Here is a 26,061-nt window from a genome sequence, read left to right on the forward strand (position 1 = left end):
CCCAAGAACCATCCGTATTTGGAATACTCTCCCAAACGCTGCTGTAACTTCGACCTCTATAGCTGGCTTCCGGGGAGCAATATTGCCTATCATTCAGCAAATGTTGCCTCCCCCTCCCCTTAAGAGTCTGTAAGAGGGACACACACGCACCACCCGCACACTGCACCCCCGGGGGGGCACTTGACCAAAAAAGTGGTGGGGGTGTGCCGCGGGCGAGACAAAAAACGGGGGCCTTGGAGCGGGCTTATTGTAAAAAGGAGGGTCCTCGGAACGGGCTTCGGACCGACAAATGTTTGTGAAAACGGGGGTCCTTGGAACGGATCGCCAGCGTGTGAGCGCGTATGCATCCCTACGGAACGGCCATGCGTGCATGATGCAGCTAGCGCGGCCTCCGCCGGGGAGCTCTGCGGCCGCTTTTTCACCAAAATTGCAGCTCATTCAACGCAATCGGAGCGGCGTAACGAAAAATATGCGAAGCTTTGGAGCAGATTTCTCTCTTCTTTTTTCTTGATAAGAAGAAAATGCTATGCCTTGGAGCGGCTTTCTTTATTCTTTTTCTTAACAAGGCAAAAATGCTATGCCTTGGAACGGAAATGAGTGTGAAAATGGGGGTCCCCTCCGCGGCACATACCCACTATGCATTATATACTGAGTGCCCCCCCCCCCGGGACTGCACCTAGCACACTGTATATAATGCACCAAGAATACCACCACAGGATCACCACATCACCTGAATCACTGGCAGCACCTGACACAGCACAACCCTCTCCAGGACGCCTCCAGGACAGCGTATACGCTTTTGGAGAGAGTACTTCTTCAAGGTTCAAGGCACACCCCCGGGGTATTGGCATGCAGTTCACGACTAGTTCACGATAGGTCGCGCATACTTTGCCCATATGCTAGGCATACTTCACGAATATGTGCAAAATTGTGAGTGCAGACCACGTGATCAGTGTAAGTCGTCCTAATCAACGAATGTAGAGGGTGTTAAAGAGGAAGGTCACCCTGAAGAAAACTTTGTTGTAAAAACAGCAAAAAAATCACAAGAGTGGAAGAGTGTAAATACCTTGGCGTTATGCTCAGTGCACCGCTTAACTGGAATGCACATGTTAAATTCGTTAAGACGAAAGCAACAAAAACCCTGTATTGTTTGAAACGGCTCAGGCCATACATCAGTCTGAATACTGCTATAATGCTTTACAAAGCACTTTTTCAACCACACTTTGATTACTGCTCTATAGTATGGTTCAATGCAGGGAAAGTTTTACTTAAAGAATCAAGTGTTCTTCAAAATCGAGCACTGCGTATGGTCTTAAGAGTTGATTATAGATACAGTTCCAATCTATTGTATTCTACTCTGAACATTGATAAGTTAGAATTGCGATGGAAAAAACAGGCAGTTTCCTTTATATTTAAATTACTTCATGGACTACTTCCATCTTTCTTGTGCTCCAAAATAAGCATCAAGAAAAGTAATTATTCTCTTCGAAATTACCAGTGTATGATTAATCTCGAAAAACCCAAAACTAATTTTATAAGGGACGGTGCTCTCTATATAGGTATTCAATTATTTAATTCCTTACCAAGTAATACCCGGCAACTGGATCAGTTCTCTTTATTTATGAAATCAGTTAATTCCATCGACTTCTAACTCATCTGCGGGGGGGGGGGCTAGAGAATTTCTATGATTTCTCTTCGCACTGCGGTTTTATGTAGTTTTACTTATTGTTTTTTCATTTTAATTATGTATGTCTTATATTATGTGTTACTGTAATATTTAAAATATTTTCGTATTGTCTCACTTTTACATGTTTTTTTTAATGTTCACGGACTTGCTGAAAAGCAGTCTGTTATGACTGAATGTAAGTTTTACCGTGATTAAATAAATACAATACAATACAATACAATACAGCAGAAAAATAGTAAAAAAAAATATTGGTGAAGATTTGAGGAAAATCCGTTAAAGAGTAAGAAAGTTATTAGAGTTCAAAGTTTTGGATTTGTGACGTCATAAACGAGCAGCTGCCCCATGTGTTATATATATATAAAATGCATGAATTTGAAATTTTTTATAGTTCCTCATGACATAATTTTGTTTTCTATTCATGATCGGATGTGAAATGATTTGTCTACTGATATACAAAAGGTACAGTGAAAACCATTTTCAATTTTCTGAGAAAATGAAATTTCAATGATTTTTTTACCATTCGCTATGTAGGAATGCTACTCGCCTTTGACGTCACAAAACTTGGAATGGGCGGAAAAGCACCACAGTTACATTGTGTATTCAAAACCGCTGAAGCGAGACCAATGAAGTAATTAGTTAGAACATGAGATGAGCTTCATATTTCCAAACATTAAATAAGTTAAGAGATTGTGCAGCCGTATATGACAGGGACATATTTGGAGGACGCCCCGGGGGGGGGGGGTACTCGACCAAAAGAAGTAGTAGGTATATGTGCCGCGGCCGTGCCGCGGGCGAGACAAAAAAAGGGGGCCTTGGAGCGGGCTTATTGTAAAAAGGAGGATCCTCGGAACGGGCTTCGGAACTACAAATGTTTGTGAAAACGGGGTCCTTAATCGGAACGGGTTGCCTGCGTGTGAGTGCGTATGCATCCCTATGGAACGTGCATGCAGCTAGCCCGGCGGCACGGGCGCCGAGTGCGCTAGCGCAGAGGCGATAGTCGGACAGCGCTCTGCGGCCGCTTTTCACCAAAATTGTGGCTCATCGTAGCAGATCATCAATACGGGCGAAACGGAAAATATGCGAAGCTTTGGAGCGGATTTCTTTCTTCTTTTTTCTCGATAAGAAGAAAATGCTATGCTTTTGAGTGGCTTTCTTTTTTCTTTTTCTCAATAAGACAAAAATGCTATGCCTTGGAACGTAAATTCGAGTGGAAATTTGAGTGTAAAAATGGGGGTCCCCTCCGCGGCACACACCCACTATGCATTATATACTGAGACTCCCCCCCCCCCCCCCCCGAGGACGCGCTGGACATTTTCAGTTATGAGACATTTCAAACTAGCACATCAATGTTTTGTTTGGAGCTCATCCGGCTTCTCGCAACGAATTTCTTTAATTTCAACCCAGTTAACATTGTAGTAAATTATATTGGTGACATGAATTGAGGATACATGTATAGAATTGGAATTGATGAAAAAAATTAATGACATAGAAGCATTTTTTGTGATCTATGAATGAATTTCATATAAATCAAGCATAAATAATTATCTAGTCAAACTTTCTAAACTCTGTGAGAACCTTGGTGAAGCTCATGTAGCTCTCAGAAGGAACAAGAAAAAAGTTTTGAAAATATATGAATAAATTAGCATATTCAATGAGTTTAAAAATTTTGTGTTGAAATTTTGCATTTTCACCTCGAGCTATCACATTAAGCAAACAAAATTGAAATTGATCAATAAATGAAGAATAAAAAACTTTTTTGTGATTTATGAATAAAATTTGCATAAATTAGCTTAAATAATTTTCTAGACGAAATTTCAAATTTTGTGTACAAGTTTGGTGAACCTCATGCAGCTCTACGAAGAAAAAAAAATCAAAATCGGTCAACAAATAAAGAAGAAGCATTTCATGTGAATTTTTAAAAATATGCATAAATTAGCATAAAATTGTTCTAGTCAAAATTTCAAAATTCTGTGTAGAAGTTTGGTTAACCTCATAAAGCTCTACCAGATTGAAGCAAAAAATTCAAAATCGGTCAATAAAGAAAGAAGCACTTTTTGTGAATTTTGAAAAAATGCGCATAAATTAGCATTTTTTATGAGTTTCAAAATTCTGTGTAGAAGTTTAAAATCCCCCACCTAGTACATAAGTGGATCTAGGGGGCCGAGGGGCCGCCCCCCCCCCCCCCTATTGACGGAGCAAAAAAAGAACAAAAAAAGGGGGAAGGGAAGAGAAAAAAAATCCCCTATGTTTTACTCATCCTTTTCATGATTCAAAAAACATGAATAGAGTGTCCAGTTTTTAGATCTTAATCTCCATTTTTTCCGCTCGCGCTTCGCACTCGCATCAATTCTTTGGTTATATACCTATCTTGTTCATGATTATAAAAATTGATTAAAATTTTCCATTATCTAGGTAGAAATGTCATTTTTTTTCAGCTCGCGCTTCGCACTCGCATTATTTGATTGTTCAAATATGTAACGTCTTCTTGGCTTAGTGGCATGATTTACAAAACATGAATAGAGTGTCTCGCATCAATTTAGTTATATACCTATTCTGTTTAAGTTACAAAAAGTGCTTAAAATTTCCATTCTTTGTGTAAAAATGTCAAAAATTTCAGCTCGCAATTCGCGCTCGCATTATTTGATTTTTAAAATATGTAACGTCTTCATGAATAACTCCATGCAGTCTTTAACAGGTACCTTTTCCATCAGTTCATTTTTGCTCGCGCTTCGCGTTCGTAGTAATTATTTAGTTGCATACACATCTTTTTCAGGATAACAAACATTGCCCAAAATGTTCAAACTTTAGGAAAATTTCATAAGATTTCCAAAAAAAATTAGTAGCGCTTCGCGCTCGCATTATTTGATTTTCAAAAAAAATGAAATGTTCATGGCTAACTGCATGCAGTCTTTAAAAGGTACCCTTTCCATCAGTTCATTTCTGCTCGCGTTCATAGTAGTCATTATTTAGTTGTATACAAATCTTTTCAGGATAACAAACATTGCCCAGAATGTTCAAATTTTAGGGGGGGAATCCCCAAAATCTATCTTGCGCTTCGCGCTCGCACAATATAAATAAGGATTATGATATTATAAATTATGTTGATTAATAAGATTAAAGCTAAAAAGTGACTAGTAGGATTACCCCTTCAAAGAAACCAAAAATCATCTTCGAGCGGACGATCGGGGAAAACATGGCTGAAAAAAATTCATCCCCTCCCCCCTATTGGCGAAGGCTGGATCCGCCTCTGTAGTGCTGTCATATAAAGCAAACAGAATTGAAATCGGACTTGAAATGGCGAAGAAGTTTTTTGACATTGTGGACAGACGACGGACGCCACGCCACGGCATTTATAAGCTCATCTTGCCCTTCGGACCGGATGAGCTAAAAACTATCCCCATCACACTCAAAGTTCATGGACCCCAAATGGCCAGTGACCTTAATCAATCATGTGACTTATAACTCAGGCAAGGCAATCAGTACTACTTGATTACTATTACCATTACGGCCAAGTTTCATGAATACTTTCGACATTTAGATGACAAAAAAAACCTTGAACTTGGTTAAGATGTCAATGTTGATACCCCAAACATGGTAAAAGTTCACTGACCCTAACTGAACTTTGACCTTGGTTATGTCACCTGAAACTCATGCAAGATGACCAGTGATATTTGATTACCTTTATGACTTGTACAGGTTTTATGAAATAGTTCCCAAGACACTCTTACTTAACAGGTGACATTTCAGTAACTAAACCTCTGTAAAGATTTCAATGTTCGGAAAGTGGCGGGTATATCGCTGTGCTTTTGCAGGCGAGATAAAGACATGCATATCACAATAACATTCTTTCTTTTTAATACTAGAAAGCACATTGTCAATAGTAATTATCGAATCAATGGCCATGCACATTCGCAATAACATTTCAACGTGTTTACAGTGACTCGGTTCGGGGGGTTCGACTCACAAGCCGTGCTCAGCACGATAACATGATCACATTGTCAAATCCCCGAGCTGAGTCACCGTGTAAACACGGTGTATTTTAATGTTTGTATCAGTGGCGTTATGAGACAAACATTTAGAGGGGGGCTATACATCGGGAAAAAAAGTTGCGAGCGAGAAAGCAAAAATTTCGACCTTTTTATTACAAAAATCAGACTTTGCCATAGAATTCAACATATACAGAAAATAGTATCATATTTCATCCTTCTCTTTTTTTTTCCTTTTATTTCCTTTTCTCTTTTTTATTTTAGGGTCGTGAAAATTTATGGGGGCAAAAGTTCCCTACACCCCATCTGTTCGCCACTGGTTTGCATCATTATGAAGAATGATTGGACATAATTTGAAGTGTTATAGGCTACAAATGATTTTTCTTTTATTCTTTCAAAAGCAAAATAGCGGGGATAAATACATAAGGCCACTTCCTTCTTTACGTAGACAAACAACTTTTTTATAACTAAAAGTCTTTCATGCACTATAATGCCTTGATTAGTTTCAATTACAACATACTATTTTCAGTCGTAATAGTTCAGTGCGTACGCCTGCTCGATCCAGTGGCGTATAACTCCGGGGGGGGGGGGGCATGGGGGTGCTCCCCGCCCAATCGGCTGGCAAAAAAGGGAAAAGAAGAACAAGAGGGAGAAAAGAAACGTAGTGGGAAAGAAGAAATGATTGTTCATTATAATGTTCTATTATATCATAACTATGTAATGTTACTGTATATTACATCAAAAAAATCATAACTTTATGAAACATAATTTGCTCAGGGTCTATGTCTTCGTTGTTCCTGGTGCTCGCATTGTCTGTTTAACTAGATATAATAGATCAAATATTTTTCGGAATACTATAGTTTTCAAGTATATTTGAGAGACGTGACGTTGTCAAATCAATTAAGTCAAAATACACCAAATATATTACCTCGCACTTCGAGCTATTATTGTTTTATGTAGTGACATACGCTTCTTTTTTATGACTACTTAAAGGGATGGTCCGGGCTGAAAATATTTATATCTTAATACATAGAGTAGTAATTATTTAGTTGCATACACATCTTTTTCAGGATAACAAACATTGCCCAAAATGTTCAAACTTTAGGAAAATTTCATAAGATTTCCAAAAAAAATTAGTAGCGCTTCGCGCTCGCATTATTTGATTTTCAAAAAAATGAAATGTTCATGGCTAACTGCATGCAGCCTTTAAAAGGTACCCTTTCCATCAGTTCATTTCTGCTCGCGTTCATAGTAGTCATTATTTAGTTGTATACAAATCTTTTCAGGATAACAAACATTGCCCAGAATGTTCAAATTTTAGGGGGGGGGGGAATCCCCAAAATCTATCTTGCGCTTCGCGCTCGCACAATATAAATAAGGATTATGATATTATAAATTATGTTGATTAATAAGATTAAAGCTAAAAAGTGACTAGTAGGATTACCCCTTCAAAGAAACCAAAAATCATCTTCGAGCGGACGATCGGGGAAAACATGGCTGAAAAAAATTCATCCCCTCCCCCCTATTGGCGAAGGCTGGATCCGCCTCTGTAGTGCTGTCATATAAAGCAAACAGAATTGAAATCGGACTTGAAATGGCGGAGAAGTTTTTTGACATTGTGGACAGACGACGGACGCCACGCCACGGCATTTATAAGCTCATCTTGCCCTTCGGACCGGATGAGCTAAAAACTATCCCCATCACACTCAAAGTTCATGGACCCCAAATGGCCAGTGACCTTAATCAATCATGTGACTTATAACTCAGGCAAGGCAATCAGTACTACTTGATTACTATTACCATTACGGCCAAGTTTCATGAATACTTTCGACATTTAGATGACAAAAAAAAACCTTGAACTTGGTTAAGATGTCAATGTTGATACCCCAAACATGGTAAAAGTTCACTGACCCTAACTGAACTTTGACCTTGGTTATGTCACCTGAAACTCATGCAAGATGACCAGTGATATTTGATTACCTTTATGACTTGTACAGGTTTTATGAAATAGTTCCCAAGACACTCTTACTTAACAGGTGACATTTCAGTAACTAAACCTCTGTAAAGATTTCAATGTTCGGAAAGTGGCGGGTATATCGCTGTGCTTTTGCAGGCGAGATAAAGACATGCATATCACAATAACATTCTTTCTTTTTAATACTAGAAAGCACATTGTCAATAGTAATTATCGAATCAATGGCCATGCACATTCGCAATAACATTTCAACGTGTTTACAGTGACTCGGTTCGGGGGGTTCGACTCACAAGCCGTGCTCAGCACGATAACATGATCACATTGTCAAATCCCCGAGCTGAGTCACCGTGTAAACACGGTGTTTTTTAATGTTTGTATCAGTGGCGTTATGAGACAAACATTTAGAGGGGGGCTATACATCGGGAAAAAAAAGTTGCGAGCGAGAAAGCAAAAATTTCGACCTTTTTATTACAAAAATCAGACTTTGCCATAGAATTCAACATATACAGAAAATAGTATCATATTTCATCCTTCTCTTTTTTTTCCTTTTATTTCCTTTTCTCTTTTTTATTTTAGGGTCGTGAAAATTTATGGGGGCAAAAGTTCCCTACACCCCATCTGTTCGCCACTGGTTTGCATCATTATGAAGAATGATTGGACATAATTTGAAGTGTTATAGGCTACAAATGATTTTTCTTTTATTCTTTTAAAAGCAAAATAGCGGGGATAAATACATAAGGCCACTTCCTTCTTTACGTAGACAAACAACTTTTTTATAACTAAAAGTCTTTCATGCACTATAATGCCTTGATTAGTTTCAATTACAACATACTATTTTCAGTCGTAATAGTTCAGTGCGTACGCCTGCTCGATCCAGTGGCGTATAACTCCGGGGGGGGGGGGCATGGGGGTGCTCCCCGCCCAATCGGCTGGCAAAAAAGGGAAAAGAAGAACAAGAGGGAGAAAAGAAACGTAGTGGGAAAGAAGAAATGATTGTTCATTATAATGTTCTATTATATCATAACTATGTAATGTTACTGTATATTACATCAAAAAAATCATAACTTTATGAAACATAATTTGCTCAGGGTCTATGTCTTCGTTGTTCCTGGTGCTCGCATTGTCTGTTTAACTAGATATAATAGATCAAATATTTTTCGGAATACTATAGTTTTCAAGTATATTTGAGAGACGTGACGTTGTCAAATCAATTAAGTCAAAATACACCAAATATATTACCTCGCACTTCGAGCTATTATTGTTTTATGTAGTGACATACGCTTCTTTTTTATGACTACTTAAAGGGATGGTCCGGGCTGAAAATATTTATATCTTAATACATAGAGTAGAATACACTGAGCAAACTGCCAAATATTTCATCAAAATCGGATAACAAATAACAAAGTTATTGAATTTTAAAGTTTAGCAATATTTTGTGAGAATAGTCGTCATGAATATTCATTAGGTGGGCCAATGATGTCACATCTCCTCTTGTTCTTTTGTATTTTATTATATGAAAATAGGTTTATTCAATTTTTTCCTCCAAGGACTAGAAAAATTGGATGGGCAGCTGATTTAGTGCATTAGATATTGATTGCTGCAACTTATTTCATTATAAGGGAGACATATTATTCACACAAGTATGAAATAATGAAAAAATATGATTTTATGCAATAACATAAGAAAACGGAAAGTGGAGATGTGACATCATCAGCCCACCTAATGAATATTCATGACGACTGTTTTCACAAAATATTGCTAAACTTTGAACTTAAATAACTTTTGTTATCCGATTTTTACTAAATTTTCGGCATTTTGTTCAGTGAATTCTACTCTATGTATTAAGATATATTTTCAGCCCGGACCATTCCTTTAAAGTGATCGCCCAATTTTAAAGTCTTAATATAAAACATTTCCTGTCCGTGCTTACGTTCGCATTAAAGGATAGGTGAGGTATGTCTGCTCTTCATGAATTCCTAAAATCAGTCCTTACAATGTCCCCCTTTTAAAATCTGATATCAAAATTTTTTAGCTTGCACTCCGCGCTCGCATCATTTGGTTAGTGAAATACGTATGATATTAGTGAAATCCTACAAACAAGCCGTAGAATCCCCCTCTTAAGGTCTGAATTTCCTTTATTTTCAGCTCGCACTTCGCGCTCGCAATATTTGATTAGTGAGATGCGTATGATAATCATGATTAGAATATCTACAAAAAGTGCTTCGTGTGTTTAGATGTAATTCTAACCAAATCGGCAAGCGCTTGGCATTCGCATTCGAGGACTATGGTGAGATATGTATACTCTATATTCCTAAAATAATAGGTTTTAAAGGGTCTATGTTTGAGGTCAATATATACAAAAATTTCAGCTTGCGCTTCGCGCTCGTATTGTTTGTTTAGTAAGACTGGTATGTAACATGATAACAAATAATTGCTTATAATGTCCCTTTCCAGATCTGAATATAAAAAAAATTCAACCCGCGCTTCGCGCTCGCGTTATTCATTCAGTGAGATACATATCCGTTTAATGGCACTGTTCTTAAAATGTCTCTATTAGGTCAGTATCCCTGGCAAATGAGCGCGCTTCGCGCACTCATTAAGTAACTCAAAATTTTTGCTGGTGCCCCCCCCCCCATGCCGTGACCCACGGTACGCCACTGGTTCGATCCCTATTCTACTTCTGTACCCAACAAAATCAGAGTCCATGGCCCTGGTTAAATTTCGAGCAATTTGTTTTAAATTTTCTCTCAGGTCCAATCGTGGCAACGGTCATGACCCGAACATCTCATCCCCGTTTTCTATTAATTATCGGTGCCATTGTATGTAGTTGTCCTATTATACTAGCGTCTAGAGCAACCTACAGCTGGCATTTCTTCATCACCTTTTCAATATCAGGTAAGATTGAAAATTCTTTTTTTTTTGTTTACTCACACGGTATTACTTGCAGCCTAACATTAAAGTCTTCAAAACGGGTTACATCTGATGCGGGAAGAAAGAAGAACGAACAAGTACAAAAAAAATATATATATATTAATCACGGCAGTGGTGCAACCATGAAAACCAAGCGCAAGGATTATTTATCTCATTTACATACCACGCTGTGGAGGTGCTCACTGATAATAAATTTAGAGCTGTTCAAGTTTACGAATATTCATGACGGTACTCTGACGAAATAAACCATATTCTGACCGGGGGGGGGGGGCGGGACACTCAGTATACAGTGCGTCCCAGAAAAAACGAAACCGAGATTTATCGATGATTTATCATAACTTAATCATAAATAAAATAGGCAAATGACCTACCATTATAAAGCTTAGAATATCTTCTTTCATCTGGTATTACTTAGATTATTCCTCATTCACACATGAGTGAGCAAAAACAATTCGAAAAAAAGGATGTAAAAAACTCATTTGGCGGGGGGTATCTGAATTTAAAAAAAAAATAACATGACTAAACAGTTCAATATCTGCTCTTTTCTTTGGTACCTTGATCACAGAAAATGGTCAAGAAGTAAGAAAGTTATGATCCCTCGAAACAATGCTTGTATTTCCATAATTTCATCAAATAAACGTGTTTTCACCGGTTTCCCACGGGAGCTATCGCACGGTAACAAAAGATGCATGGCTGATCGTCAACAAAACGGAGTGTCGAGTGAGTTTGAACGCTAGCCTGTAAAACCCCTTCATTTTATGAAATTATTGAAATTCAAGCCTTATTTCAATCACTCAGAACTTTGTTATTTCTTGGCCATTTTCTGTAATTGAGGTATCATATTAAAGAGAAGATATTGAACTTTTTGGAAATGTGATTTTCTTTTTAAGGTCACTTAAAGTTAATGAACTTGGCCAAGTTGGGGGTATTTGATGAACTACATCATAACTTTGAAAGTTTATGGATCTGATTCATGAAACTTGGACATAATAGTAATCAAGCATCACTGAACATCTTGTGCAAGTTTCAGGTCACATGATCAAGGTCAAAGGTCATTTAGGGTCAATGAACTTTGGCCGATTTGGGGATATCTGTTGAATTCCCATCATAACTTTGAAAGTTTATGGATCTGATTCATGAAACTTGGACATAATAGTAATTAAGCATCACTGAACATTTTGTGCAAGTTTCAGGTCTCATGATTAAGGTCAAAGGTCATTTAGGGTCAATGAACTTTGGCCGAATCGGGGGTATCTGTTGAATTACCATCATAACTTTGAATGTTTATTGGTCTAGTTCGTTAAACTTGGACATTAGAGTAATCAAGTATCACTGAACATCCTGTGCGTGTTTCAGGTCACATGTCCAAGGTCAAAGGTCAATGAACTTTAGCCGAATTGGGTGTATCTGTTGAATTACCATCATAACTTTGAAAGTTTATGGATCTGATTCATGAAACTTGTACATAAGAGTAATCAAGTATCACTGAACATCCTGTTCCAGTTTCAGGTCACATGATGAAGGTCAAAGGTCATGTAAGGTCAATGAACTTTGGCCATGTTGGGGTTTTTTGTTGAATAACCATCATATCTCTGTAAGTTTATTGGTCTAGTTCATAAAAAGAGGACATAAGAGTAACCATGTATCACTGAACATCTTGTGCGAGTTAGAGTAGTATGCAAAGTCAGCACTGCTGCTATATTGAACCGCGTGATGCAGGTGAGACGGCCAGAGGCATTCCACTTGTTACTGGTTACTGTTGCTGCTACTTCTATTTTTAGGGTATATTTCTCTGTTTTTATCATTATGATAGGAATAGGATACACTATTTTGCGCCTGACATGCCTGACTCTGATGGATCGCCTTGCTGGTGAGCATTTCAACCTTTTGTTCAGTCTTTCGACTTGCGGAATGTCTGCCGGAATTGTGTTATTCCCCCTGCTGGCAGAAGTCTTGCTGACGGCATACGACTGGCGAGGGGTTATCTTGATCACCGGTGGTCTTACGTTACATAGCATTCCATGTGCAATGGCTGCTCGAATAACCCCAGAGGACTTAAAACCAAGAAATAAAGAGGACTCAAAGAAACATAACCAAGAGGATGGTAGCTTTGAAGATGATGCAGCAACAGAGAAGGTCCATGGTGATACCGTCACTGACACAGACCTACTACTGCCTCCTTCAGCTGAACATAAGACATCTGTTAATGAGGATGCCCATACATGCCCTAAAATACCTCCAAAGGTCTACTTGGGTTACCTCACCATTATCCCGAAAAAAATTTCATCCTTTTTTCGAAGCATGGGGTTCTACGATGACCCCTTTTCCTTGTTTATTTTCGCTTCTATTGCAATGCACTTTTTCGTGTACAATGGATGGCATGATTTCCTTATACCCCAAGCTCTTCAGCGTGGAATCTCTGAAAAGAATACCATCATCATAACATTCGTTGCGGGGGTAGGAAACATCTCCATCCGCCTAACGGTAGCTCTCCTGATGTATAAATGCTTTGAACCCGTGAACATCTTCCTCATATTAACATTCATTAACACCATATCTCTCACTTTTGATGCATTCTTTCCTAATTATCACGTCATGCTCGTGACGTCCTTCTGTTCAATTGCTTGCATTTCTGGGAGAACTATTTTGAAAACGGTGATCATCAGGAATCGATTTTCATCTGAAAACCTACCCATGGCATTAGGGGTGAATAACGTGGGTGAATCCGTCACATATTTCCTCGGAGGATACTTATCAGGTAGGCCTGGATAAGCCCCCCCCCCCCTGTTTAGCCGAAAGGGTGCGTCGGGTCGCATGGAGTTTCCTAAAACCCACCATTTCGTCCAACCCCCCCCCCCCCCGGTTTTGCCGAAAGGGTGCGTACCGTGCATTAGTTTTTTTTCTTCTTCTTCAGTTTATTGGTTTCATCATTTGGTCTTATTAAGAAACTGTCTAAAATAATCTAAAATAACATCTTTTTGGTCTAGTTGGTTAATTTGTCTAATTGCAATTTTGTAGGATACCGATTTGGGTTCATCATTTGGTCTTATTATCAAACTGTCTAAAATAAAATTGCTTTTGTCCAGTTGGTTTAACCTGGTGCGGATCCAGGGGGCCAGAGGGACAATGTCCCCCCCCCCCCTCCCTCAAAAAAAAGTGAGAGAGAGAGAAGAAGAAACAAGGCAAAAGCCATTTTGTGTCTCGCCACATATGAAATTAACCAGAAATATCGTGATTTGCGAGGGCACGCAACAGAACTGTATTGACACTTCATTGTGAAATGACTGGGATTGAATAACACTTGTCTAAGAGTTCTGAATGTAAACTTTAATGTTGACCTCAAAATAAACTTAAACCATACCATGTGACCTCCCAACACAATAGCATGCAGGTCCCCTAAGTACATCTACGATCCAAGTTTGGTTGTCCTGTGATTTATGGATGCAGAGTTATGTGTCATAAGAGAGCCTTGCACGGAAACTTAAACGTTGACTCAAAAATGACCTTTGACCTTACCATGTGACCTCCGACTGCAGCATGACATGCAGGTCTCATATCGACAATCCAAGTTTTGGTGAAAAGTGACTTGCCGTTGAAGAGTTAGGTGTAATAAGACCTAACGTTGACCTGAAAATGACCTTTGACCTTACCATGTGACTTTTGACTGCAGCATAACATGTAGGTCGCCTAAGTACATCTACCGTACAAGTTTGGTTGAAAAGTGACGTACGGTTGTTGAGTTGAGGTGTCATAAGAGTCTTGCATGTAAACTTTAAATTTGAACTGGAAATGACCTTTGACCTTACCATGTGACCTCCGATCACAGAATAACATGCAGGTCCCCCAGTCCTTCTATCATCCATGTTTGGTTGAAAAGTGACTTACGGCTGTGTCATAAGGTTTGTGACGGTCGGACGACATTCGGATCCCTAAGTCTCGCCTTCACCTCTGGTGGGCGAGACGAAAATGGGAGAGAACAGAAATAAATATCGAGGAACCGATCCCGGAGGCTCAGTGGAGGGGCCTTGCCCCCGCCCCCCCCCCCCAAAAAAAAAGGGAGGAGACAAGGTGGGAAAAGGGGGAAGAAAGAGAGGGAAGAAGAAAAATAAAAAGAATTAAAGATAGCATAACAGTTCCAAGGATGCTGGAGGGGCACCTCCTTCCACCTCAAAAAAAATAATGATAATAATAATTGAAAATAGGGAAAGAACAATGTTAAAGATATAGAGGATCCGTTTATCTTTATTTCTGTTTTCTCCTCTCTCCCCTCCCCTTTTTTCTTCTTCTACCCTCCCTTCCCCTTTTGCCCTCCTGTTCTCCCCTTTTCTCTCTTTTTTTTTGGGGGGGGGGAGGGGCAAGGCCCCTCCGGTCCATGGATCCTTTCTCTCTTTTCTTGTTTTTGTTGGGGGACATTGCCCCCAAACTACTATAAAATAATTATTCACAAAAAACACCATTCATATGATACAATACTACGATCATTGACAATAAATTACATTTGACCTTGATCATGCGACCCAAAACTTGTCAGTAATACCTGATTAACCCTTTATAAACTATCTCTATAAACTTTTAAAGTTATGACAGCAATCTAATAGATAGACGTCAAAAATGGACAATTACCTTAAATGGACTTTGACTTCATGTGACCTGTAACTCGCATGAAATGTTCAGTTATACTTACTGTAATGTCCAAGTTTTATGAACTAGATCCATACATTTCCAGAGTTATGATGGTTGTTCCACAAATACCCCAAAATGGCCCCATTGACCTTGGTCATGTGACCTGAAACTCGCACAGGATGTTCAGTGATAGTTGATTACTCTTATGTCCTAGTTTCATGAATGAGATCCATAAACTTTCATAGAAATGATGGTAATTCAACAGATACCCCTAACATGGCCAAAGTCCACTGACCTTTGACATTGGTCATGTGACCTAAAATTCATACAGGATGTTCAGTGATAATTGATTACTCTTATGTCCTAGTTTCATGAATGAGATCCATAAACTTTCATAGAAATGATGGTAATACAACAGATAGCCCTAACATGGCCAAAGTCCACTGACCTTTGACATTGGTCATGTGACCTAAAATTCATACAGGATGTTCAGTGATAATTGATTACTCTTATGTCCTAGTTTCATGAATCAGATCAATAAACTTTCAAAGTTATGATGTAGTTCATCAAATACCCCCAACTTGGCCAAAGTTCATTAACTTTAAATGACCTTTAACCTTGGTCATGTGACTTGAAACTCAGGCAGGATGTTCAGTAATACTTGATTAACCTAATAGTCCAAGTTTCATGAACTAGGTCCATATAATTTTTAAGGGATGACATTTCAAAAACTAAACCTTAGGTTAAGATTTTGATGATGATTCCTCCAACATGTTCTAAGTTCATTGACCCTAAATGACCTTTGACCTTGGTCATGTGACCTGAAGCTCAGGCAGGGTGTTTATTAGTACTTGATTAACCATATGGCCAAGTTTCATGAACTAGGCCCATATTGTAATGCTTTAATTTGTCGCCGCCGTCGGAAAAGCAGCGCCTAGTCTCACTCTGCGTCACAGGTGAGACAAAAATTATTTCATATTTTAGACCGTTTGATAATAATAAACAAAATGACAATAAACCAAATGGCACTAGGCGAAATTGCTTGACAGTAGTTGACTTCAATAAATGATTTTTTTTTAATCCACGCACCTTTTGGCAAAACCGGCGGGGGGGGGCTTTTAACGAAAGGTTGGTTAAGGAAACTCCACATAACCCGACGAACCCTACGCACCCTTTTTGCAAAACCCGGGGAACTTCTGAAGATTCCGTTTGTGTTCTGTAAATTAAACATTTTTCCCGATCAAAACGGGAGTATAGTTCAATCGAAATTGGTCCATTCAATTGAATTCTTTTGTCATAACTCATATTTCCATACATACAGGGTTGGTGGCTGACACGTTTTCATCGTATGATGCAACAATACTTCTACTTGCCGCAGTCGATATGCTGGCCTTCGTGTTTATGCTGTTTCCTAAAATAAAGAAGAAACCTGAAGTCAAATCACAGTAACGGATGCAACACAGATCATCACGGAAGCGATTTCTTGTCTGTTTAGGGACTTTCAGGATCCACGACTATAATTACCAGATAACATTACAAACAAAAGGAGCAGTTAAGAATTGGCTACTACCTTGCCGATGATGAAGATAATGAAGATGATAACCATAATGATACTACTGTTATAAAGAATTGTAAGAGCAATTACATTCATTTATTTAGTTATTCTCTCTTTAAGGATGTTCATAGCATAGAATGAATAAGAATGTTCCAGAAGGCTCTATAGTACAGCTTTGTTAGGCATGAGTAATCTTTGAGTACTCTTTGTTATTTCTGGAATTTGCAAACAATAGAGAATGTAGCCAATAGACTGCAACACAAAGAGATTCGTAGTGGTAGTGGAAATGAACAATAGTAGTAGCTATTTTGTTTACAATTGTTAATTTCACTGAGGTCATTCAAGAGTCTTCTAGAATTTGATTGCTCCTGAAAGAAGGGGACTGTTCTTTTGAAAGACAATTCTAGAAGCTTCCAAAATAGTGAATAATTTATAATTATAAGCTGACAGTTTCTTCAAGGACATCATCACGTCAGATCGGACCTCAGAGTTTCATGCCAGACTTTATGTCAGATCATATTTTATTTCCACCTGGATTACAACATTTATCTTCTGTGGAATTATTTGCACGCCATCAATGAAGTGTTTGCAGTTACTTTGAGAGAGGAATTCTCAGTTCTCATCGAGATCAACAACCCGTTTAAATGAACGCTTTTCAACTCATGGACTGCTGAAATTGACTTTTAATCATCAACATCGTCTTCACGGACAAGAAGAAAGTGAGTATCAACTTCAGACTTGGGTTGTGACAAGGATGTTAATGGTTTGGAGTCACAATATACAGTGCGTCCCAGAAAAAAAGGAAACCGGGATTCCCATGCCTTTATTCTTCAAAATCACATGAATTATGATATTTCATTTACTTAATCTCATAATTCAATTATTCTTCTTTATTTTGATAGCTAATATGAGACAAACAATAGTACGCATTAATGAGCAAGATGAGTTTGAAATTTTAATGTCAAAACAGGTTGCGCAGAACATTTTGACAAGACTGATTCGTGATACGACGATCGTGCTTTTTCGACGATTGGCTCATTAGCATTTCTTTTGTATTCTCTGTTAAGATTCTCTAACTGGTCCCTAAAATGAGAGTGGATTCAGATTCACACGTGAGTTTCTGCACAAATCGTTTTTGATATGTCTCAATATTTGTTTTTTATCTGCGATTTGCTAACTTGTTGGTTTCAAATTAGAAATGAGATTCCAATCTTGCGACGAGTAGCAAATTAATAATAAAAGCATATTTGCATATATTTAGTAATTGTGAAATCTATCTCCGAAAACGGGTTTCCTTTTTTGTGGGACGCACTGTATTACGAGTAATTTTTTACCTTCAGTGCGATTTGACATCATCAGAATGTTCAGTTATCAACAATATGGTAAAGACGCATATCAAAAGAAAAATAAATTTCTTAGAGGAACATAATATTTAATGAGTCATAATAGCCACATATTCACTGAGCAATAAATCACAATGACATGGACAATCTTGTTTGAAACTATTTTCATAACAGATTAACAAAGTAATGGCAAGAAAATGCATCCTCGATAACAAGAAAACTTTCGAAAAATATGTAATGACACCTCCACTGTATAACCTTGGACTCTCCATAGGATTTCACAAAGAAAAGACTGAGACAGGCCCTTGTTAATCGCTACTGAAATGGTGTTATCATGAACGGTCTGGAGCAATGGTATCTGGGGGTTTTCATGACATTATTATCACTTGAGGTACTACTAGAACATAACAGTTTTATTTCACAGACGTTTGTGATTGATCAAGGAAAGCTAGTAACACTGTTACACTGTATTTCAACTTCATTTTTTTTCAAATTATAACCAACATGTACACACTATGCCAATGCTCAGACTTGCTCATGTGTTCTTTGTTGTGGAAAGGGATGGTACATATACAGAATTATGACATTGACTGCTTTCCATAGATTGCCAAGAAATGTCATAATTATTTGTTATCACCTGTTTATGGCGATATAATTTACCGGGTTTATGGATAGCAGCCTATATATAAATTGTCATGTATGTTTTGTTCTGTATAAAGCAATACTGTACAATGAACCAGCTGCCTCATGAATATATTTTCAAAAAGAAATAACAAAATACGGATGGATGCAATTAAGTATTTAGTACCTTCACATAGGCTAAACAACAGCTCCTGACAGTCAGAGAAAAATATAGGAGGAAACGTCAGCAAATCATTACAACAATAAACAATATGAAATGTTATGGCTTGTTGGGAAAATATATAATGGCTGGCAAACAGTAAATATGTTCAATCTGAATATACAATCTTGGAAATAGTGGGATTAAGCCGTTATTTACTGCCTCATGACAGTCGAGATGAAACATTTAACTATCTCTATTTTTCATTAGGAAGTTACACGATATCTTGTGAGCACAATCCCCTCCCATATTTCATTTGTAAATAAAAGTTTTATAAAATCTTGAAATTTCATTTCAATCATTGTTATCCTAATTTCTGAATAAATCTATGTAATAAAATCTATATCTATCAGCAAAAAGCATTTTGTTATCAGTGTGGACTTTCTCTTTAATGGTATGGTATTCAAATTTTAGATCAAATGCTAGTGCGATTGGAGATTTAAACACTTTAAAGAGAAATGCCAGTAGTTGCAGTAAACACTGATTTTATGAGAAAGTTTGTAAAACCAGGCTTAATTGTCAGTAATTCATCCGGAATCTAGACCTGGTGGGTGTTTCATAAACTGAACTTTGTGAAATCTTGAAATCTACGCTGAAAAATGTTCACACTGAAGATCACCAACACAGATTAGGGCACGTGGGACAGTGGATTATTATTGCTTTGAATGTCGGCCCGACGCTTGAACCGAATCCTGTGCTTATTTGCTAATTTCTCAGCAATTACACAATTTCTTCTAGAATCCCTTATCACATATTTCTTATTTAGACAGACACTTTGGTGGTCATTTCATTGGATTCTGTATGAACTCATTTTGATATCGTTACCACAAATGGCATTTACCTTTAATCTCAATCACTATTCTCAGAATAATTATATAGAATAATAATTATATCTCCCACATGAACCAACTTACTATGTATCAGTGTACACTCTCTTTTTAATCTGTGGTATTCTCACAGTTCAGTTCAATGCATGATTTAAAGACATTGCAAGTTCAGTGAAGTTTACACTGAGTCAAACCTCTCAACAGTACTTATTGGACAAAGAATTTGCAATTATGTCATTTTGGTAACTACCATGAAAACAGGCTCAGTAGCCAATCAAAATCAAGGTTTTCATGATGGTTACCATATAGGCAAAGTTACAATAATCATAAATCTTATATGAAACAAGCCCAAGGTAACTCTACTTGAGAAGAATCTATCATAGATCAAAATCTGAAATTTAAGACAAGCATTTTTTTAAATGCATGTTTGGGCTGAAAATTACTTTGAATCTTTGTTTTAATCATCTTTATAGGGGAAAGTTGACTTAAAGTCCACCCCAACAAAAAGTTGATTTGAATAAAAAGAGAAAAATCCAACAAGCATAACACTGATTTTTTTTTTTAAATCGGATGTAAAATAAGAAAGTTATGACATTTTAAAGTTTTGCTTAATTTCACAAAACAGTTATATGCACATCCAGGTGGGTATGCAAATGAGGAGACTGATGACATCATCCACTCACTATTTCTTTTGTATTTTATCATATAAAATATTCGATTTTTCTTCTCAATGTCAAGTAAGATGGTTAATTCCTCCTGAACATATGGAATTAGCACTGTTTGATACTTTATGGTTCAGTCAAGTTGGTTCTTATTGTCAAATCTGTAAAGAATTAAATATTGTATAATTCAGACAATAAAAAAAAAGAAAAATAGTGAGTAAGGGACATCAACTGTCTCATTTGCATGTAACTGAGTTATGCATATCACTGTTTGGTGAAAAGTAACTGAAACTTTAAACTGTCATAACTTTCTTATTTACATGTATCTGATTTTGATGTTATTTTTAGCATTAAGCTAGTTTGATTTTTCTCCATTTATTCAAATCAACATTTTCCTGGGAAGGACTTGACCCTTAAGCAGACTTAAATGTATAATTTAGCCGTCTCTTACTATAAGAACCTATACATATAACACACAACTAACTTCTGCAGATTTTGTCAAGTGTGGTTCAATCCTCTTACAATTCTTTAAGGCCACTTTTACACCTTGGAGGATGCAACAAGGGTCATCCCAGATTGTCAATCCATGTTAAGGTCCAGGATTAGCATGTACAAACTGGCTACTCATCTAACGACATCCTTGACGTACAGGCACGTCTGGGAGAAAAATTGAACCTGTTCACTTTTTCATCACGGAGTACACGGACGGATAATCATGAGTGTTCATTCTTTTAGCCACCTTGTACATCTGTGTAGCTACCGAATGGATCCCGGAGGCTCCATGTAAGAACTGGGAGGTCTTTGTTAATTACCAGCTATATCCAGGGACGAAAATGTCCTATTGTTTGCATTCATGAACAATAATCTGTGTATATGACCATGTATGGATATGCTTCAGATGTTTCAAAAAGGAAAGTAACTGGAATCTTGGCCAAAGCTCACGAGATATTCCAGTAGAGAACATAAGCCACCGTGAAGGTCTAGGATGCAGTAACCATTACGTCTAACCCCCGTTTGGAGAAAGACCACAGTTCAGATTGCAAACTGCGGTTCTAGACCCCAATTTTCATTTGAAATCTCAATAACATTTCCAAGCCCCGATAAACCCTTCTTGGCCAGGTAATTCCTGTTGTCTCAATTTCACCTCCACAGGCCATTAAATGAACGTTGAGCCAAGGACGAAATGTTAAACAACAGCTGTGCTATTACGTAAGACTTCTCTGCCTGTAGTAGGACCTTCGGAATGAAATTATTGTATTCGATATTTCATCACGTTTTCAAAGGCATATTGTATTCAGAAATCCAATGTTAGTCAATTTTCAATTTCAAATGAAGAAAATCGACCTCAAAATAAGGAAAGTAAGTAAATAAAATGACAGCATGCTTTGCAGGGACCGCGCTCGGGCTGTGTGTTATCTTTGGACCGAGGTCAAGAAACAGGTGTTTTGATACTTAGATATTATTGCTTGCTTGGGGCATAGATAGGTCCATGCTTGGGGCAGTGGGTTTGTCATACTTGGAGAAGAGAATTGATTGAGGGATATTGGGGTATAGTGTTCTCAAATGGAGGTTTTTGTCATGACATCTAGGTGTTCTGTGTTAAATCCTGGGAGCTTATCGATCAGATTCCTAGGGCTACCTTGTCTATCCTGGTAGAAACCGCACTTTTCCATGCATTCCTGTGTAAATACCCAGTTACGTCCATTTTCAATCCGGCAATGCGAGAAAAAAAAAATGCTTATTTGGCGACCCGGATCACCGTGGATCATGGATCTCTGTGATGATCCATGTTGCACCCTTAGAGGCGTAAAAGGGGTGTCACTTAAAATGAAAAAAGTTTTTTCACCAAATCATTACACAGACAAACATAATATCTATCCACTACATGGCCACTGAGACCAATGCAATATGTCTCCTGCCTAGGCCATAATTTTGTTTCTTGATTGGCTTTCTTGCCACTACCTTATACGTGATAAACTCTGGATGGATTTAACACATATCTGAACCTTTCAATCTGCAACTACAGTGAGACAATAACCTGTAAAGAAATGGCTTCACCACACATTTTTTTCTTACAAATGCCATGTAACATCACGCTCAGTAAAGACGTGCTGGAAATTTTGACACTTATTCCTCACGCGCAAGCACGCAAATTGATATGTAAAACTGTCTCTTTCGTCAGCAGCATTATTAGAATTTGTTGGTTCAGACTCAGGTGCTCTGCTTAGTAGATTGCAGATTTGAAAAGAATACTATAACATTCACCTGGCCAGCAGGAGAACAAATCAACTACATACATGACTTGTACCAAATTTCCAAGAGCTACAGTATCCAATATCATCATTAAGATATGATGGAAAACCTACTCTCAAAGTTTCAGCTTTCTACAAATCCTTTCACAATTCAATCAGTTTTTTTATATTCTGTGTTTTTGAGTACCAGTAACTTATTCTCTATTTATAATTGATACTTCATTGTATTGCGTATAAGGGAACTTATTTCGCAAAGCCATTTGGTCTTACTTTTGTTTCCCTTTTTTTCATTTTCAACTGCTAAATTTTGTATGTTCTACCCTTCCTTTTTGAATGAAAGGCTTTGTAATGACAATAATTTCTTTAGATGTCTTTTTATTTGTTTCAATTTGTATATAATTGCATTCATTATATCATATTGTAATGCCCTGTTTTTCTGTGAATGTGAAATGAATGATCAAACATACAAACAAGCTTCTTGTGGATATCACACTAAAAGTGAATAGGAAGGAATGTACTCTTGCAAGATTTTGCATGACGTGAATAAAAGATTTTCTATACAATGAGGGATTGAAAAGTTGAATAGAGTGAGCATCTCCTTCACAAAATGCAAATAATCAAATTTTTTGTGATCCATGATGAGGAAATATATATTGAAAGCAAACTAAAGCACAATGCTCCATTATTCAAGTGTGCATTACATTTGCAGAAGCAGAGTGCGCATTTAGCCAGCAGGCAATATGCACATTCCACCTAGAGCAATGAATGGGATTGAATTGTGACATGAACTATTAAGCGGTGCAATGGTACTTTTGGGATGGTACATGATCAAGAGTACAAATATTATACATTAATCCTCCCATTTGCTTGCGTACAACAAGCCAAGTAGGGGTTGTACAACAGGAACTGTATTCCATTGGCAAAATGATTAGACATTGCAATTCAGTTATTCTAATAGGTGTATTGGGATTTTAAAACAGCTATTGAAATGAGGTATTCTCTGCAGAGTAGGCCCTATATGACAGGTATTGAAAAGACATCAGATTTACAATTACAAATCAGATTATGGTAGCTTTTCCATTTCCAAAACTTCAGAAATCTCAATGGCTGTACGCAGCGGGGATGGGGACAGTTGCCCCCCACCCCAGCCCCAGATATTTTGAAAAGTTACATTTTTTACTGAAAATTTCAACAATTGTCACCAAAGCTATGCAGCAATTCCTTAAATTTCACTCTACAAAATGCAAAAGTGCCCATACTTGGTCTTTTCACTCCCTTGCTTTTTTTTTTTAAGTTTACGCATCCTACCCCCCTCCCCCTGCAAAAAACTTTGTGTTACTGCCATGATTATGATTGGCTGTTGGCTGCTGAGCCCTACCATGGTAGTGACAATGATGTTAAAGCAACCTCTTTGTTTTTCAGGCCCCAGGAGCAGATAAAAAAAATGTATTCATAATAACCAAAGTTATGGTTTCTACTTATGAAAAAATGCCAAGCAGCTAATTCCAAAAAAGTCCAAGCAGCTAATTCTTACCTGAATCTCAATTTCTTTGATTCAAACTTGGTGACAGCAACTGATACGTATGAATAGGCTACAATCAGTTGACATCAAAGAAGTTTGACCTTCTGACCTTTGACTTTTTCATCCTGACATATTCCTTCCCCAAAAATTATTGTAAGCTTTCAAACAATTCAAGCATTACCAAGTAGTATTTGAATTGACCCTACAGACTTTACTAGTTTGAGACTACTGAAGACTTAAAAATATACAAATAATACACAAAACTTGTTCATCCACCCAGAGTGATAAAGCGAATAGGAACAACATTTCTTCATACTGCCATCCATGAATTATATATTTTTTTCTTCAAAAGTACTCTTTTCATCACTAAAACTATTTTTCATGAACAAATTTGTCATGAATCACAGCAATATATACATGCAGCCATTGAAATTTACAAGCCTTTCTTTTTCAGTATTAAATTATGCCAATATACATTATATTACACAAACAGTACATTGTATCCCCAAGGCCCATATAACTGAAGTTGCCAATTTAGTAAAAAAAAAATAATAACACTGATCAACAGCAATTATGAATATGTATCCCTGACTATTTCTTTGTATACATGAACTTTATTGGCGAAGGTAGAACAAAGATTAATTAAAGACATCACATTCTTAAAAAGTTATCTAGACCTCTACTGAAACTTCACTTAACTAGCTTTAATATCTAAAATTGGCAGCAGCAGTATTTTTAATTTTCATTTTTTTTTTTTTCAAAGGTAATGTATCTAAAGTGTACACAAAAATTGATGAAGAATTTGTTTTGACATAAGCAAGTAGTAAATATGCAGGAACTTGAGACAAGAATTTTGACACTTCCATCACATTTCCATCTTAAAGATTAAAATGACCATGACACTGATGAAATATCAGTGGGTAGTTTGTTATAAATATCAATGTTAATAGGCCAAAGTGTGTCCAATGGTCCATGATAGCTGAGTAGTCATATAAAAGACTGACTGCAGGGATCGGCCTCGGTTGTCCAAGTCCGGACATATAGAAAAGCATTACTTTATCACATTCAGAATAGGATATGAATACATCTTTAATTTTGAAGAAATTATTATTTGGCAGGTACCTTTGCATAACCAATATTACTTTCAACCACAAGCATTGAGAACCTTGACATAGTTCAGAAATGTAGAATTGTGTTTTTTGTTCAGCAAAGTTCATTTAGAACTCACAGATATATTGGAAGTTTTTGCTCCAACATGTCATGTGACGGTACATTACTCTCTTGCTGATCAGCAAGAGAGTTATGTTCTGTCACATGACAAAGGACCTTATCAACTAGATATTTGATGTGTCCAAAGGACACAGATGCCCCCGCTTAACACGATCAGAAAATCATTCTATATGATTGAACTTAATATCATTCAGAAACCAATATGCATGTATATAATGAACAAATTTAGACCTCTGAACCAACTCGCATATATGAGCTGTGGCCTTTGACCTACAGACTCCAAATTCAAACTTAGACTGTACATTTGTGTCATCTACCTACACACCACAAATTCTCAAAATGCATTAAATATTTTCCGAGTTATTATGCGGAATCCAACTTGCATATTTACTGAGCTGTGACCTTTGACCTTTGGACTCCGAATTCGAACTTGGCCTGTATTTTGGTGTCATCTACCTACACACCAAAATTTTTTAAAATCCATTAAATATTTTTCGAGTTATTGCGCGGAAACCAAGTGGGGGGGCGGACGGACGGAAGGAAGGACGGACAGGGGCAACGTTTAATGCCCCCTCCGGACTTTGTCTGCGGGGGCATAAACACTGAGGAATCAGAATGACAGGCTAT

General features: G+C 37.4%; 1 protein-coding gene across 1 annotated transcript; it reads left to right on the top strand.

Moving 5' to 3' along the window:
* Nucleotides 1-12,850: 12,850 nt before the first annotated feature.
* LOC121422262 lies at nucleotides 12,851-16,782 on the top strand. Its single transcript, XM_041617176.1, has 2 exons — nucleotides 12,851-13,337; nucleotides 16,524-16,782. Exons 1-2 carry the CDS (start codon nucleotides 12,881-12,883, stop codon nucleotides 16,649-16,651), a joined length of 585 nt encoding a protein of 194 aa, XP_041473110.1. The 5' UTR covers nucleotides 12,851-12,880; the 3' UTR covers nucleotides 16,652-16,782.
* The last annotated feature ends 9,279 nt before the right edge of the window (nucleotides 16,783-26,061 follow it).

This window comes from Lytechinus variegatus, chromosome 10 (assembly GCF_018143015.1).
Source record: "Lytechinus variegatus isolate NC3 chromosome 10, Lvar_3.0, whole genome shotgun sequence".
In the NCBI taxonomy this organism is placed as follows: Eukaryota; Metazoa; Echinodermata; class Echinoidea; order Temnopleuroida; family Toxopneustidae; genus Lytechinus; species Lytechinus variegatus.

What these genes read in the sequence shown, in the direction of transcription:
- LOC121422262 (XM_041617176.1), top strand. Translation starts at nt 12,881, where the DNA reads ATGGGGTTCTACGATGACCCCTTTTCCTTGTTTATTTTCGCTTCTATT. An exon ending in CCTCGGAGGATACTTATCAG is followed by an intron (nt 13,338 to 16,523) that starts GTAGGCCTGGAT and finishes CCATACATACAG; the next exon opens with GGTTGGTGGCTGACACGTTT.